The 18,222-nt window shown below is 26.3% G+C and overlaps 1 protein-coding gene across 4 annotated transcripts in view; it reads left to right on the forward strand.

Moving 5' to 3' along the window:
* LOC114127439 (intermembrane lipid transfer protein Vps13) overlaps nt 1–12,509 on the forward strand; it is a 30,000-nt gene extending 17,491 nt beyond the window's left edge. For 2 of the 4 annotated variants that reach the window (XM_027991671.2, XM_027991672.2), the window contains exons 34-61: nt 362–499; nt 571–654; nt 726–908; nt 969–1,115; nt 1,185–1,355; nt 1,418–1,569; nt 1,634–1,751; nt 1,827–2,051; nt 3,180–3,404; nt 3,469–3,672; nt 3,740–3,877; nt 3,960–4,118; nt 4,228–4,385; nt 4,642–4,747; nt 5,270–5,505; nt 5,807–5,969; nt 6,034–6,247; nt 7,292–7,467; nt 7,531–7,650; nt 7,758–7,873; nt 8,029–8,224; nt 9,291–9,408; nt 9,487–9,608; nt 9,693–9,862; nt 10,311–10,425; nt 11,081–11,221; nt 11,285–11,452; nt 11,524–12,509. In XM_027991671.2, the coding sequence (XP_027847472.2) occupies nt 362–499; nt 571–654; nt 726–908; nt 969–1,115; nt 1,185–1,355; nt 1,418–1,569; nt 1,634–1,751; nt 1,827–2,051; nt 3,180–3,404; nt 3,469–3,672; nt 3,740–3,877; nt 3,960–4,118; nt 4,228–4,385; nt 4,642–4,747; nt 5,270–5,505; nt 5,807–5,969; nt 6,034–6,247; nt 7,292–7,467; nt 7,531–7,650; nt 7,758–7,873; nt 8,029–8,224; nt 9,291–9,408; nt 9,487–9,608; nt 9,693–9,862; nt 10,311–10,425; nt 11,081–11,221; nt 11,285–11,452; nt 11,524–11,625 (4,365 nt within the window). In that variant the 3' untranslated portion in view covers nt 11,626–12,509. Of the gene's footprint in view, nt 1–361; nt 500–570; nt 655–725; nt 909–968; nt 1,116–1,184; nt 1,356–1,417; nt 1,570–1,633; nt 1,752–1,826; nt 2,052–3,179; nt 3,405–3,468; nt 3,673–3,739; nt 3,878–3,959; nt 4,119–4,227; nt 4,386–4,641; nt 4,748–5,269; nt 5,506–5,806; nt 5,970–6,033; nt 6,248–7,291; nt 7,468–7,530; nt 7,651–7,757; nt 7,874–8,028; nt 8,225–9,290; nt 9,409–9,486; nt 9,609–9,692; nt 9,863–10,310; nt 10,872–11,080; nt 11,222–11,284; nt 11,453–11,523 lie in introns of those variants that run through there. The other 2 variants (XM_027991675.2, XM_050201683.1) reach the window with 2 other exon arrangements.
* The last annotated feature ends 5,713 nt before the right edge of the window (nt 12,510–18,222 follow it).

The raw sequence follows: 18,222 nt of genomic DNA on the forward strand, positions 1-18,222 counted from the left end.
TCATGAATTACTTTTTAAGAGTTGATTAGAAATTATATTTTATATACTTGTACTGACATTCAACTTTAAAGTTTTAGAATTTTCAAGTTCTATAATATTGACATTTTCTGTGAAATACTTTCGATGTTAAACATTTACAAACTATAAACAAAAATAACTAAGAAAATATTAATCTTTGAAAAATAAAACAAATATATCTCAAATTAACAATAATTATCTTCTCTATCTTCTCAAAATCTATGTATTTATTGTGTTGTAATGATTTTGATAATTATTTCAAAATAATAAAAAAAAAAAAAAAAATCATTCAACTTTTTCAGCTTTTTTGGTTCAAATTATAATTTTAATATTTTATTTTTAGTTATCTGTAGCAGGCGAGTTAACAATGCAAATGAATTATTATAACAGCCGATTAGCTCTATGGGAGCCATTTATTGAGCCTGTTGAAGTTGAATCTGCTATTGGTACTAAATATAAACCGTGGTTACTTGAGCTGAAGGTAAACAATTTAAACTAAATAATTTCAATTTAAATAAAAATAATATAATCCAAATTTAATTAATATTTTAGTTGGAGACTTTTGATCAAAATCTAAGTCCTCAAGAAGAAGTATTTCAAAGAAAGCCAACAATGAAAATTTCTTTAATATCATATGTATGATTTCTTAATTAATGTATTAATAATATGAGTATGCGAGACTTTCATTTTTGTTATTGTAATTTCAGGAAACTATTGAAATAACAATGACAAAAACTGCTTTAGAAGTTTTAACAAGTTTAGGTAAAGCGTTTAATGAAGCAATTACAGCAGAAATACCACTTTCAAAAAGAATTGAAGCAGCTCCATATGTTATACAAAATAATCTTGGATTTGATATAACTATCATGATATCAAATACACCATTTAAAGTAATAATTGGACGGAAAAAAAATATATATATCTAAATTATTATTTTTTAAAAACTATAGTTGTGCAATGTAAATGACTGTGAAGAAGTTGGTGATAATGCTGTTTTAAAAGATCGAGAACAAATCAGTCTTTGTCTTATAAATGATGATTCAGTGTCAGATCATTTACGTCAGAATAAAATAATTGAAAGATCTCTAAAAATTAAGGTTGGAATAAATCATTCTAACTAATGTATAATCTGATAACAGTTTTAAAATTGTATGTTTTATTTTCAGATTCAAGAAAATAACAGTGTTACAGAATTTAGCTTACCATTAATAAAAGCCGACAAAAGATATTTCAATGTTAAACATAATCTGAGTACTGTAAATGAACCATGGGGATTAGTAACTGACACTCAAGTAATTGATGGTAGCATGGTTGTAACATTGCGAAGTGTTGTTCAAGTAATTTTATATTTATAAAATAAGTTTTGATTATTATAATAACTACCATTTTATTGATATAGATTCATAATCACTTCAATGAAAGCATATTTCTTTATTATAAGAAACAAGGGAAATTGAAAATGATCGGTAAAGCCAAACCTAACAAACCATTTAATTTACCCGTTCATTCAATTTATTCACAAACCAAAGAATTATTTTTTTGTCCTGAAAAGTAAATTAATTTGTAAATAGAGTTGTTGATGAATTTACAATTTTAATAATACTTTTATCTCTAGATATCAAATATGCGTTAAATCTTTTATTTGGAAAGATATTCAACCAGTTATGAAATTACGTGCAATGCTTCAGTGTCCACCAAATCAAGTTGAGGACAGAGATCCATTTTTTATTCAAGTAAAGTCAAATTAATTATAAAAATATCTAATATTATAATTTATAATATCATAAATATTTTATTTTTGTTATTAGTTATTAGGAAATATGGAGCATATATATTTTGAGCACACTGATCGATACTTGATGTCTAGTAATTGCTATAATATTCATTTATATCCTACAGTTATATTAGTCAATGCTCTACCAGTAAATTTGGATTGTTTAATGCAAGGTGATTCTGAATTAAAAACATTGGCTCCTGGAGAAAAAATAAACTTGCCAATTGTAGAAATTGGCTATTCTTGTCTTACACTACAGGTATTTATGTATATAATTTGATTTTGGATAAACATTTAAACAAATTTAATGAATTTCAGTAAAGTAAAGCAAAAAAAAAATTTACATCTAAGTGTCTTATTATTAGTTTGGAAATTAATAACTACTTAAAATAGATGTAAAAAATGAATTCAAATTCAGATACTTATCAGATATTTTTTGTAAAATTTGTCTTATTTTGCTTGTTGCCGCTTAACATAGTGATATGTTATTATTTTTTATTTTTAAAACAATGAGATGTTATTTCATTTATAAATATTTCTTTTGATTGAATTATTGTTTTTTATTTAATGAAATATTTAAAAATACAATGAGTACAATTATTTTGGGAAGTTTTAATTGAAGTTAAAATTTGAATTTATTCAATTTTTTAAGTTTAGTACTATTTAATTCAACTTTCATAGCTAGCAAAAAGTAAGATTCACATTGAAAAATGTAATAAAAGACAATAAGAGTTTGAGGATTTTTCCAGGTCAGATTCAAATAATTTCTTTAATAGGTCTGATGATAAATAAATAATCAAAATTATTGAAATTTGTACATGGGGTCTAGATTTTTAACCCAAGCTGAAACTAAGTCATATCTTATAATATAATATGCCAACAACCCTAATACTTATTGTCCTATTAAAACCTATCTAAAAACTTTTTTTTATAAATTTATCAAATACAATATTTCTTATTTTATAACATTAAAATTACTTGGTATAACTATTTTATTGAATTTTTCAATTTTCAATTTAAATATACATACATAGAGTACTAAATATCTTACTTTCAATACTATTTTGTATTAAATTAAATTAATTAAGAAAATAATAATATGGTAGATAAAACCAATATAGTAGCAGCAGATAACTTTTTAAATCACATCCAAAGTAATATATTATTAACTATTGTTTAGAAAAATAAGAAAAATGTATAGGGTTAAAAAAGTTGCCATATGATGATACATACTGCCTAAATGATGTAATTAATATTGACAATAATAATAAGAGAAGAAGGTAGCATTCTTGATGAATCACCATGTATAATATTTAATTTATACTTTTTAAAATAATACTATAAATTTAAAACTATAAGTTTTATACTAAATAATTTCTTTTTACAGATAAAATATTTAGATAAATATTGGGATTGCAAATGTACTGTTGAAGAACATCCAGATGAATTTTCTATTTGGTCATTTACTAATAATGAGGATAAGCCTGATACAAATGCAAATGTTATACATTTTGGCATACGAACAGAATTTCATGAAGGAGGAACACATATCAAAACACTTTATTGTCCATTTTGGATGATCAACAAGACTGGAAAAACTCTTACTTATAAGGTATTTTTTAATAATCAAGTGTATATTCTAAAAATACTTATTTTGTAACTTTTACTATTTAAAGGCTGTTGATGATGAGGCAAATATGTTACAACATTCATCAAATTCTACAGAACCTTTAATGTGGTCATTTAAAAAAAAGATATTTTTTGCTAATAAAAAAGCTTATGTTAAAATTGATTCAGGCTTATGGTCTGATAAATTTTCTCTGGATGTAGCTGGAAACTCTGGTTCAATTATGTGTAAATCAAATAACATTCTATATCAAGTAATATTTTGATCAAAAGTTGTAAATTATGTATATTTTTCTCTTATTGTTATTTTTTTTGTTATAGATGGGTGTACATATACAACTCACTAACAATTCTTTGACAAAACAGGTTACATTTACTCCATTTTACATAGCATCTAATCAATGTCCATTTGCTATCGATGTTCAAGAAATGTATAAATTACAACCAACTTGGATTAAAGTATACCTAAAATTAAATTTATCTATTTTATCTATATTTATTTTTCTTTTAAATATTAAAATTGTGCAATTTATTTAAATAGGTAGATCCAAAAAGCTGTGTACCATTTTGGCCTCAAAATATTACAGATAAACTAAATGTAGACAAAATATTTATTTTTCGTATAACTGGTACTTTGGATGCTTCTACACCATTGCCATATTATAAATCAAGAAGTGATTTAATACGTCTTCGAAATAAAGTAAATTATTAAAAATTATTACTATTATTAATAAATAATTAAAAATATAACAATAATTTTGTTTATCAAAATAATATTTAAGTTGTTAATATTAATAATATGTTTATAGTATAGTGCTGTTCAAGTGGATATTCAGATGACAGAAGGTGGAACTTATATTACATTTAGTCCATATATGGAGGGAATGGCACCGGCTTTAATTATAAATCATACAGAGAGTTATCTAAAGTTTATTGAACATGATTTGTCAGAGTATTTAGATGAAATGTTAGTTATACTTAATGTCATAGGCGTAACTTGGGCATTTTTTATTGGGGAAAACTTTATTTTATGTCGATATATCATATGCTTAAAGATACTTAGTGACTAAATATACCTAATAAATACATTTTACAAAATATTAAGGGGGCAGTTGCCCCTCTCGCCCTACCCTCCCCCCCAAAAAAAAAGTTTACGCCTATGCTTAATGCTTATAAGTTTTAGTGTTAACTTACGTAATTTAATAACAACCTCATTTTTGCAGAAAAATATTGCCACCTAGACATAAAATGTTCTTTGCATGGAGTACTCCAACAGATAACCCGATTATTTATTGGAATATGATGCAGAATCAAGCAGATTTAAGAAAGGTTAACATTAATTTAACACGTATTTAATATATAAATATGTTAGGGGTAGTAAAATTAAATTTCTGTTGTTTTTACTGATTATAAATGTTATATAATTATGTGTTACAGTATTTGTACTTTGATCGTAACACAACACACACACATATATATGTATAATTTTTATTATAATTCTAATAAAATGCTGTACTCATTTAATATAAGGTACAATAAATGGCCTAATCTAATGATAATATTTATATTGATTATTTTACTATTTATTTTTAGTTTCCATGTTTAAAATTACAAAATTAAATTTATTATTTAAAATTTTAAAATTAGAAGAATTACCAAAAAAATTATCTTAAATATCTTCAATAGAAAAATTAAATACTAATTAGTAAATAATAATTATTGAAACAGTCGGTTAATAAGTACTTAGTTCTATAGATAAACATTTTATTAGAGATTTACGTATTATTATTAATCACAGTATATAAAAACTATTTGTTTTAATTTAATTTTAATTTTTATATATTTCTCTAGGATGGTGTTGGTACATTCAACCATGATGATGGTATAAAAGTGTATTGGATTTCATTTTTGGATGGTATACAACGTATTCTTATGTTTACTACTGATGCTAGTATAGCTGAAGAATGTCAAGCTTCAAGCAAACTTGAGATAATAAATAGAGAAATATTAGTTTCTATACATTCATTAGGTTTATCATTGGTGAATAATGATCTTTGTATGGAATTAATGTACTTGAGAATTGGAAGGTAAAATTTATGAATATATTTAATTATTAATATTTTTGTGATTTAATTATCATTTACATTAGATTAGTAACACTAGATAAGTAGGCATTATTATGTTTTTATAATATTTGTATATATTAAAATAATAAATAAAAAAGCGGGCAATTGAAACATTTTTCTACTATTTATTGTGTATAAAAATATAAATAGTAAAATAAAACACAGTTGTAAAATCAATATAGTCATTGCTCCGCTCCAAATCAATAATGTGCTTTTTAGACTTTCTAAATTTTTTTTAAGTTTAATTTAATTTTTGTTATAGTTCTGGAGTAATATGGGAAACAAAAAAATTAAGTGGTTCTCGTTATGTACCAATGACAAAAAAAGAATGTGAATTAATTGAAACCGCTTATATACGCTACACTAGAATGTTGGCAATTGGCGAAAATGAACCCATTGTCTTCATTAAAGAATTAAATATTGAGGTATATTGTAGATTTATTGTACTATAAATTTAAATATATTTATTTTAAAGTATGATATTTTTAGGTGAATTTTGCTGAAAATTTTGTTACCAAACCTTCTAAAAAAAATATAAGACGAATTTACAATACTGGATTTTGGCTTAATTTGCAATCTTCTGATTATACATCCCAGATACACGCTAAAATAAATAACCTACAAATTGATAGTCAAATAGACAATTGTATTTTTCCTGTTGTATTTGCTCCTGTACCACCACCAAAAACAATTGCACAAACTGGTAAGTCATGATATTTTATAAAAAATATTTTAACAATATATTGTATACAGAGCCATAATTAGGCCTTAGTGAACTGGCACATGCTACGATTACAGCAAAACAAAAAAAAGAACACAAAAGCCAAAAAAAAAATATTCCAATTATGTTATTATTATAAATAGTATACACTTTTTTTAGAATATGAGCAAAATTATTATACTATCTATTAATATAATTTATAAATATAGGGCAGTTTTAAGCTGTTCGAGATATGTTATCATTTAGTATTATTCAATATATTTAGTAAACAAATATTACAAAACACTTTCTATATAAAATATATGACATGATAATATTATACTAAGTGGTAGTAATAGTTTTGAAACTTAATTTGCATTATTATTTTTAAGTATAAAATGTATACTAAAGTTAAAAATAAGATTCAAAATTCAACCCTTTAATCTATTTATATTTACTAGTGATAATAATATATAATCATTTATATTTTATAGATTCTAGATTCTAGAAGAAATTCTATGGTTTATTTTTATTATTGTAACTACACAAAATTAATTGACTTTATTAATACTAGTTGTAATCTAGGTTTTAATAAAATGGTTATAGATAATAATGAAAATATCTAGTAGATATTTAAGAAGTTGCTATTATCATTTGTTGGTTTTGATTTAGTATTGATTAAATTTGAATTAAAATAATGTAAAAACATTAGCTTGTTGATAAATTAAAAAAACTATACTTAAAAAAAATGCGCGTTAACATTCAAATATCTATATCTTATTTGAAACCAAGTTTAAAAATAGTTTAAGGAGAAGGGTTAAAAATTTGGCTAGGTCTATGAAAATTAAACATTTTGATAGATGTTATTTAAATTGCTAAATATGTACACTTAAAAGTACATTTTAACTTTCAGAAAAAATAATATAAGAATAATTTATGTTTTGATATTAAGCTAAGTTTTATAATATATTCAAAGACTACATATTTTAGATTCCTGTTTAAGGAAACTAATTCTAAATTGAGTTAATTAATAAATTAATATTTTAGAACGAAAGCCATTTGTGGAGCTTAGCATTGTAGAACGATTGAATAAATATAGTCCAGTTAAACAGTATAAGTATTATAAAATGCTTATTCAAGAGTTCCATATAAAACTTGATATTGGTTTTATCAACGCTATAATAAAAATGACTGAAAAATATGAGCTCTCTGAAGAAGAAAGGGTTTGTTTAATTGATTATTTTCTAATAGTTGTCATAAATCAACACTTAATTTTTTTTTTTTAGTTAACAATGTTCAATGAAGATTTGGCATATGCCAGTAAGCCATTACAATCTCAAATGATAACTCTTTCTTTACAAGAACAAAAGAATTATTATGATATGCTTCATTTTTCACCACTTAAGGTTTGTAATTTTAAAGTATTTTAATTTCTCAATCAGCATATAGTTACTTACCTCAAATACTAAATGACCTATAAATTAATTTTAAATTGTACTTTTGTTTAATTTAGATACATGTTACATTTTCATTAAGTGGAGATGAATTAGAAAATATTCCTCCTATTATCAGTATAATATTGCAAAGTATTGGTGTTACTGTTACTAGTGTTCAAGATGTCGTTTTAAAGTAAGTATTACATCCTATAAAAATATCTTTTACATAATAGATAAAATTTTATTTATAGAGAAACTACTAAAAATGATCAATTGTAATAGATAATGTGTACATAATATGACTACATGTGTTTTAATTTCTAAAAAATAACAATTCTGTGTTTGTAGGTTGGCTTTTTTTGAAAGACAATATGTTTTGCTTAATCAGCGACAACTAATGATGGAAGCTCAACATCATTATGTTAGTCAACTAATAAAACAACTATATGTGCTTGTCTTGGGTCTTGATGTGTTGGGGAATCCGTTTGGTCTGGTATCAGGCTTTAAGCAAGGAGTCGAAGATTTATTTTATGAACCTTTTCAAGTATATAATGTTATAACTAAGATTAAAATTATTTTTAAATTTAAGAGTAAGTTAGTGCAGTATTTGTTTTCTCTGTCTAACTCACACATTATAGCAAATTTACATTCAGCAGAACTAATCCTATATTGTTAGCTTTTAGAGGATATTGTACCTGTATGCATTGTCTACGTCTTACTAATAAAAACCCATACCAAAATATATGTTGAAACAGTTCCAATTTTGAGTGTTTACTTAAATATTAAAAGTGATATGCCCTTCTAAAGGTATGAACATTATCTGTATTCCCTCGTCAGTTTTTACAATATTTAAATTTTTAAGTGAATTATGAGCATTTTTGAATATTAATATTTTACCTTCTCATAACTCATTTCAAAATTATAATATTGAAAAATTCTAACAGAAAAACACAAATAATGTTCTCACCTTTTTAGTTTGATAATAGAGCATTTCAGTCTAACTAGTACCGGCTTAAACATTTTAACATTTTCATGTATTTATGTATGACATATTATTTTGTATTTTCAACTTTATTTCAAATGTTAAAAATGGCCATTTTGTATTAAAAATAAGTTTAGATGAAGATGTCAGGGAAACTTAATAAATTAAATATCAAAAAAAAAAAATTGTTTGGTATGGTTATGTTAGTAAGACAGAAATAACACACAAAGGTATGACATCTACTTAATATTAGAATTTATCAAATTTTTAGTTAAGAACAGTATCTGTATTTATAAAATTACTGTTTTAGTATATTATTTTTTTCCCCGAGTATTTTATTTGCAATATCAAATAAAATACATACTCTTAACTTACATAATTAATTTAAAAATAAAAAAACACCTATGTCCCAATACATTCTTTCTAATATTAAAACTAACAACATAAAATTAGTTTGGGTAAACAGTGTTAAACAGTTTACTAAACACAAATGTGTTGTGATGTGCAGGGGTCAGAGAGAAAAAAGAAATAGTCCTCTTAGATTTTAATTGCTATAAAATCTAATTAATGAGACATCAAAAATGTTGATTGGTATTTTTTGTAAATCTAACTTATTTCATTAATTAAGGGTGCAATTCAAGGCCCTGAAGAATTTGCGGAAGGATTAGTATTGGGAGTAAAGAGTTTATTTGGGCATACAGTTGGAGGTGCAGCAGGAGCAGTTGGAAGGATAACTGGCGCCATGGGTAATTTACTAAACTGAAAAATTCATAAAGTCTTTTTATTCATTGTTTATTTGTTACTCATTAATTTTAATATAAAAGGAAAAGGTATTGCTGCTTTAACATTTGACAAAGATTATCAAAAAAAACGTCAAGAAATAATGAATCAGCAACCAAGTAATATACCAGCTGGATTAGCACAAGGAGGTCGTGGTTTTGTTCTGGTAATTAGTTATTTTTATGTTTACGTGTGATAGTAAATAATACATTTTTTTTTATTGTTTAATTATTGGCTTAAATTTAATTAGGGTGTTGTGGAAGGTGTAGAAGGGGTCTTTGAAAAACCTATCAGTGGTGCCCGTAGTGATGGCATAAAAGGATTTTTCAAGGGAGGTTGCAAAGGAATGGTTGGCCTTGTAGCCAGACCTTTATCTGGAGCATTAGATTTTACTAGTGGAACTTTAAATACCATAAAACGGTTTGTATAAATTACATAATAAATACAACTTAAAAAAGGATTTCCGCACCTGTATGTGTTGTTCTGTTTTACAATCATATAATATATTACATAGCAAATTTTGTATTCACAATAATTCATTTTATTGTTATCTTTAAAATTTCAGTAATTTGACTATTTTAAAATTTAAAGATAAAATTATTATGCTGGGAATTTCGGAGACTTTAATAATTATTTTAATTTTAAAATGTTCTTATCATATATTATTTTTAAAATATCAATAAAAGTCTTTGAAAAGCCCTAAATAATATCTTGCCTTTAAATTGTATTGCTAATTCACTGTGATTTTAAAAATAACATAGTGAAATAATTTATTGCGAATGTGAATTTTCTTATATTTTACATTTGTAAGGATAAGATAATATATTATTGAGTTTAAATTAAAATGTATAAACATATTTTTAATTAGGGTTACTGATACTACATCAGAAGTGCAACGTGTTCGTCTACCGAGGTTTTTTAGAGAAGATAAACAAGTGCGACCATATAGCAAACGAGATGCTGAAGGATATAAACTTTTAAAGGTGAACCAATCTAATGTTTTTAATTATATTTAAACAATTAATATAAATCAATTTTTTTACTATATGTATGATTGTTTATTGCCTTAGGGAGAGTAAGGAAATGGTGATGAGAAAATAAATATTAATGGATTTATCTTATACACAATAATAGAGTTAAGTATAAGTGTATATGCTTATTAATTTTTGAATTTCTAATCACTGTTACTTACTCTTCATCCTTTGCTTACATTAATTAATTTAAATATACCAAATTGTATTAACAAATTACATTTAAATAAACCAATTTGTAATTATTTTATTTATAATATATTAAAAGAACACTTTTTGGACTGTATTATCATTTTATGTACCTAACCTGATCTAGTATTTATATTTTAAATTATTTTAGAATAGAAAAATAATAATCAAAATAATTTGTTTTTAATAAAATAATATTGCAAAAAATATGTATTCTAGTTTTTGATTTGTTCCCCTCTCCTGAGGTTATTTATATTTTATTTATAACTAATTAATAAAAAATATCTAGAATCTAATTAATATTGACAGAGTTTCAATGCGAAAGCAAATTAAGATTCCTGTAAGTTATTTAAAATTTTATGGTAAGAAAGTTAAAACGTTTATATTATACTCTACTTTATGAGATAAAATGTTACAGATTGCTGGAAAAGGGGTATATAAACTATCAGATAACTATATTTATCACATACCAATTATGCCTACTGAAAAAGATGTTTTCATAGTCACATCACAAAGAGTAATGTATATTACTCGGAGTTACTGGACTGGTTCTTATAAAGTATTTTTTATATAATTTTTAATTATAAAATGTTTTTATAATTTTAAATATTGTTTCAATTAGATTTTATGGGAATATGTTTGGTCAGCCATGACTAGGCATCCAAAAATAAAACAAAATGGAATATCTCTCTATGGAAAACATGATCCTAATTTACGTCGTTGGTGGTGTTTCAAAGTTAAACAGTCTAACGTTAAATTAGTTGTGGTATCAGATCCTGAACTATGCTCTGTATGTATTTATATTTAAACATAATGTATATTTATTACACAACTAATTATTGTTTATTCATTTATTTTTAGTGGATAGTTGATAAAATTAGTGAGCTTATGGAAAGTGATGATCCAGATATGAAATCTACTCAGTCTTCTAATGTATCACTTATCAATAGTGTAGAAAATTAAACACTAATGAATAGATACTCAGCTTAATTTTCATACTTTGAATGCCATTATATTTTTATTCTATACTTAATTTGTAAATGAACTAATATTGCCAATTTATAAAAATCTGTGATGTATTGAGCTTAATTTTTTTTATTATTGATCATAAAAAAAAGAATAATAATGGTTTGTGTTGTTTATAACATATATTTTGTAAATGTTATATTGTTTGTTATTTGTATGATGTTAAACCATTATTGTATTCATAAGAGTGTATTTTTTTACATCACTTCAATAAGAGTGTTAGCTTATATTTTTTCATTACTTAAATGTTATACTTAATATTTTTTTATTACTTAAATGTTATCCTTAAATTTTAATTATTGATCTATTAAAATCATCTTTATTTTTTATTACCTTTATTTTTCACTCAACTTTATACTGTTTTGTTAATTTTTGTAGGTTAGATATAATATCTATTATTCATATTGTTCAATAAATTAAAATGTGTTGTTAAAAAATTACAGGGGTGAATGTTGTAAAACTGATAAAATGTATAATATTATGTCCTTTAATAATAAAACTATAAGCTTAGAAAAAAAAACAAGATGATCGTTTATCTAAAATATAGGATTGAAATATTTTATTCAATTTGGGTCGAAGGAGATTCAGTAAATGAAAATAGATTAATAAATCTAGACAATAATTGACCGGTCTGCAATACACAAAGAAAAGAATGTTAATATCAGCATTAATTATATGTATTAATATAAACAAACATATCATGAGATATCAAAAATACATATAATATAATTACACCAACGTGACCAAGTAATTATATCATTGGTCAAGAAGAAATTAATTTACCTAATCAAGACTAAAACTAATCAAAATATTAGAATTGACAATTTAAAAATATGCAATCATACCAAGATGTCTGTTTATTTTTCTTGATAATAAAAAATTGTATTTGATATTTTAACTAATGTTTGTTATAATATATTTTTTTTTATTTAGAAAAAAATGTGGAAAATGGAAGTTGGCTGTCACATAAATCTATAATGTTTGATACCTACATTACAAGTATATTAGTTAAGTATTTAAAAATTGAACTTAGTTTGTGACTTGTGCAAGCCTTAGTTGTACCTATGTTAATACCAATAGGTTTTATAGTTATGTGGAGAAGAAGGCCACTTCTCCGCCACCTAAGTCGGATCTAGTGACTGAGAGAATAAAAGATCAATTAGGTATTTGTATTTAACATATTGTATAATAATTGATTTTTTTAAGATTGATGCAACACTATTAATTCTTTAATCTTTTGATTAAGTGAGCAAAATATTCTTTTAACTTGGACATAATATGAAGACTTGAGAAATTAACATAAAACAATTTAAGTAAAAAAGTTATAACATAATATCATTGTTAGTCTATTACCTACATTTGAATTTTGAACAAGTTAAATTTAATATTTCTTATCAATTATGAGTAGGTAATAACTAATAAGTGTTATTTCTACCACAGAATAGATTAAATCTATTCTGTGTTTTTACTAACGTCTAACATCATATTATTGCGTATTGTAATAATTGTAGAGTAAAAAAATCTAAGACAAAAGTTACTATATTATTTAATAAGTACTTAATAGGTAATAGGTTATACTGGTAATAGATGTTAATAGTTGAATCCCGTATAAACTTATGGACAAAATGTATAACAAGCAAGTACATAGGCGCTCGCAGAAATTTTTCTAGGAGGGGGTAATGTTAGGATTTGTTATAATATGATAAATAGTAATTTATCTTAAAACATTCAATTTAAAACATATTTTCGAAAAGCCAGGGGGGCAAATGCCCTAGCTTGCCCTCCCTTCCAGGCGCCTATGAGCATGTAGAGTCTTGTTTTCTCCCTTACAAACAATATTATAAGTCTGTAGCCCACCCACAATATAGACAACATCGTCTACAAGTAGGTACAATGGAGAAAAATGCAATTATGATTTAATATGGTAAGAGTTTCCGAGTGATACTCTAGATTTTACTATAGAGATAATTCAAATTTTAATAAAGATGTAAATATAATAGTAGTATTCTACAGAAATTAGATTTAAGTTTAGAAATAAGTGTAAATAATCCTATAATTATAAGACGTTTTTAGAATATTTTAGTTAGACTAAATAATATTTCCTTTCAATAAATATATCTGTATAATCAAAACAAATATTGTATAATTCTATTATGAGTAGCGGTATAATATCCGCCCCGAAATACCTCCTCCCTCGATAATCTCCATAGACCATCGCCGCGAATCACTTTTGTAACGCTTCTATTATCTCCCATATGATCAAAAAAAAAAAAAAAATTAAGCTCTTGTCTTCATCTACTTAGACCACTACTAAAATCAAACTTGAGTCTCAAAAATAAACTACTCCTATACAAAGTTATCATTAGGCCAGTATGGTCATACGGTATCCAAATTTGGGGCCCAGCTAAACCCACAAACATTCACCCTATTTAAGCCTTCCAGTCAATTACTTTAAGACTTATCACCGGTGCTCCATGGTATATAACAAATGCAGCCCTCCATAATGACCTAAAAATACAAACAGTAAACGAGCTTGCAAAAAGCCACTACAAAAGTTTCCATTCAAAATTAACAAACCACATGAACCCCTTCATTCAAAATATATCCTCTCTTACCTTACCACAAATTCACCGTCGATTAAAAAGAAACTGGTCTAGAGATCTCCTAAGATAGAGGTACTTAAATAATAATAAAAAAAAATTCTGAGGTTCTGATAATGAACGGTCTCCTCTTCACGTTATTCATGTTTGTAAATTTTCTTTGTTATCCTTATTACTTATTGTTTTTATTTTGTAAATAGATTGAATATTTTTAAGTAAAAAAAAAAAAAAATGATCAAAACTATCGTATTTGAATACACGGCTCATCTAAAGAAATTTATGGAAGACACATAAATTCAATAACCAACATAAAGAAATCTCTAACAAACAATAGTTTAAGTGTTTATCTGTCACTCCCATAGAAATTTATTATCGATCCCTAAAATAGTTTTATTTAGTCATACAATGTATAACGGGAATTTTGAAAAGGTAGAACATTTATAAATTATTCTTAAATTATTCTTTCTAAAATGTCATTCTTTTTAATTTACGATTAATACCGACACATCAATACCTAGAAAAATACCTCCTAAAAGTTTAAAGCGGGTACAATACGAATTGAAATACATTGAAATCCTTGTTAAATATTATTATAATAATAGGTATTATCGGGTAAATAATAATGTTTGGATAAGTAAACGATCCCACGGAATCTTCATGTCAGCTGTTTAGAATAGATGAACGTTATTGCTGTCTATGTCGTGCAGTGGTGTCGGACGATTAATCTAGTGATTCACATTTTTAAATTCACGGGACGTTTACACACGAATACACGATAGACACATCATACAAAAAAAAAAAAATGGACACCATCGAAATAAACGAGACTTCAGACGTTATAAATTTAATGATTTTTGACACGATCGATGAAATTATAACGACAATCGAAAAACAAGCAGAAATCGATTAAGTACCTTATTGTTGAAGAGGTGCCGGATGACGGATCTTCAGCCATTATCATCGAGGATGGACCGCGTTGCGATGGTGTAGAAGCCGTTGTAGACAGCACCTCGCCGACCAAGGGACAAAACGAAGTAAGCAAGTATGTTGTTTTCGATAATTATTTAGCTTCGACGAGGATTCAAGTTATAAGTTTAATAATATAAAAATATTAAATTTAAAAATTGTCTTAAAATTTAAAAAAGCCAATTAACAAACTCTGATAATTTTCTTAATTTTAAATTTTATAATATCATCTATTCACTCAAATGTTATAAATACCTATTAAAGCTGACAATACACTGCAGATAAAATGTATCATTTTTATTGCATTATACCTATAATATACTAATAGTATGTTAGATTCCACATGACGTGGCGAAAATAACACATAATACTTTAATAAGAATAATAAGAGACGATATTATAATACACACGTATTTTGTTTTATACAAACAATTCTAATTTATTAACACAAAACTGTTATATTATAGTTAAAAAACCAATGAAGAAAAAATCAGTACATCGGAAGGACAACTAGGCGGAGCCGACGCCGTCGTTCAGATACCAGCAGGGCCGGAATCGTTGTCCGCGGCTAGCTGTAGTCATCGCGACAGTCTTCCGTCATTATCGTTCCACTCGACCGAAGTTGCAGAAGGGCCGCCTGCCGTCTTGCGATCGTCGTCGCGTCCCGCGAGACCAGCTGCGAGTATACGTCGCAGAGGCGACCTGCGGTGGGCAATAACCAAGGCCGTAAGGTCGGGGGGTCCAACATTTTTTTAAATATATAGACACTGAACAGTTGTCATTTTTATCTATAATTTACGTTAAACATTTCTACTTTTAAAAATTTCGGGGGGGGGTCCGGACCCCTGGACCCTAGTTACGGCCTTGCCTAAAACGATTCGCTTTTACACTGCTATTTTGCACCTCCCATTCTGCTCTGTCTCTTATTCAAAAACATAAGCATATATATAAAAATAAAACCAATATTGTACTTAAATTAGTGTATAATTCTCGTAAATTGAGTACCCCCCCCCTTCCATAAAATTAAATAAAATACGCCACTGTATATGAGAAGTGATAACTTACTGTGAACACCTTTTTCTGCATTGGTCAATTCATTCCAATTTTCGTACATGCCATTTCCTACACTCATCCAAGCATTCTGCTTTAAGTTTCTGTCCATATAAACTTTTGAGCCAGTTTCCCGTATAGCGTTGTTAATTTGAATGTACTGAATAAATTTGTCAGTATCAAAAGTCATTTTGAATGTGTTTTAGGTGCGTACTCCAGCGTATAAAATTGGCAAAATGTTTTTGCAATATTATTTGTGACGAAACGCACCGGTAAAAACGTTGTAATGTGACAAGTGTCGATGAAATTGTGATTTGTGTGTTTCGATAACAATTTTAATTCCCTTCCCTTTTTATTCATCCTGTTCCAACGCATCATGATCCGGTCGAAACCTGCCGACGGACGACCGTAACTCTTCTGACGGAATAATGTGACGTGCTATATTTAAAACAATGTGTTTTGATAAACCGGACAACGGGAGCGTTTTTGCCGCTCCGGTGAAACGGGAATAGTATGACGGCAGCCTTATGGTACTTATGGTATCGCCCCCTCACCTCGTGTCGCCGTTGTCTTCGGTGCTGGGGGGAAAGGTTGTGCCTGCAGACTTCTGCACACGTACACAACAACAAAGTAGTGCCGCTACGCAATTAACGCCCTGCCACGCTCTTGCCAGTCGACTTCCTTTGCGCGAACGTCTAAATAATAATAATAATAATAATCAGTATTTTTAATATTATTTTTATGCTCTCAAGAAGTCATAATTCCAGAACCATTTATTACACAGCGTACAAATTTCACAGAAACCATATACATATCAATTTTAATATGCCCTGAAAATTTTATCGAAATCGGTTTGGAGGATCTTGAGCTATAAAATATATTCAAAATGTACACTTATTTTTATGCATACAGATAGGCACAAAATGAAATTTATAAATACGTATTAGGTACGGGTTGGTTGGACTCTAAAATGCAAATGAACTCAATAATTGTCTCATGATGTATTTGTTCAACACATTTTGTTTTACAACAAATTAAATATTGTTAATTTTTTTTTTCTAAATGTTGTGCCACATTAAGTCATCCATGTTTTTTTTATTAGGTAGTTAAAAATGTTATTAAAATTTATTTGTATAAAAAATTATTAGATACTTCTTCTTTTTTTATATTATCAAAGACGTAACACCAAATTTACGTTCACTAATCAACAAAATAATGACAATCAAATCGCTAATAAATAATATTTATATTTAACAGAAGATTCGTTTGTATAATGTATATAGAGTTAAATGATTATTCATTGTCGAAGCATCCACTTACATGAGTTATAGGTAAATACTACATACGTATTACATGTATTATTGTATATGTATCAAGAAATAGATGAAACATTATTCGCCTGTACGGTAGTGTAAAATACATTTTATGATGTAAGTATATAACAGCAGATGCATAAGTTCCGAATGCATTTTAAACCTCTTAATAAAACGATCAGTTCTTGTCGTTCTTATATTCTATGCAGCTTTTTTACACCAAACCAACAAGAATATCACAACAGAATAATCAGAACGCATCGATTACATAATATATTGTGTACCTGCTAATTTGTATGAATATGTATATTTGTGTAATTGTGTGTAGGTTTAGTCGATCTATGACGCTAAGTAGTTATATAAGTATTGAATTTTTTTCAAAGTAAAATTTGATACAGCTTTCAAATCTTAAAATATGTTTTTGTTGATCACTAATATTTATATTTTATATTTTTTCATTGATATTTATTTTATATGTAATATGTATATTGTATATAGGTATATGTAAAATGTATGTAAATTATGTTTGTAAAAAAAATTATATACCACTACATTTTATAAAAAACCGATTTGGATGGACGAGTGATGAGTATGTACTACTAACT

The sequence above is a fragment of the Aphis gossypii genome, chromosome 2 (genome assembly GCF_020184175.1).
Source record: "Aphis gossypii isolate Hap1 chromosome 2, ASM2018417v2, whole genome shotgun sequence".
Taxonomy (NCBI): domain Eukaryota; kingdom Metazoa; phylum Arthropoda; class Insecta; order Hemiptera; family Aphididae; genus Aphis; species Aphis gossypii.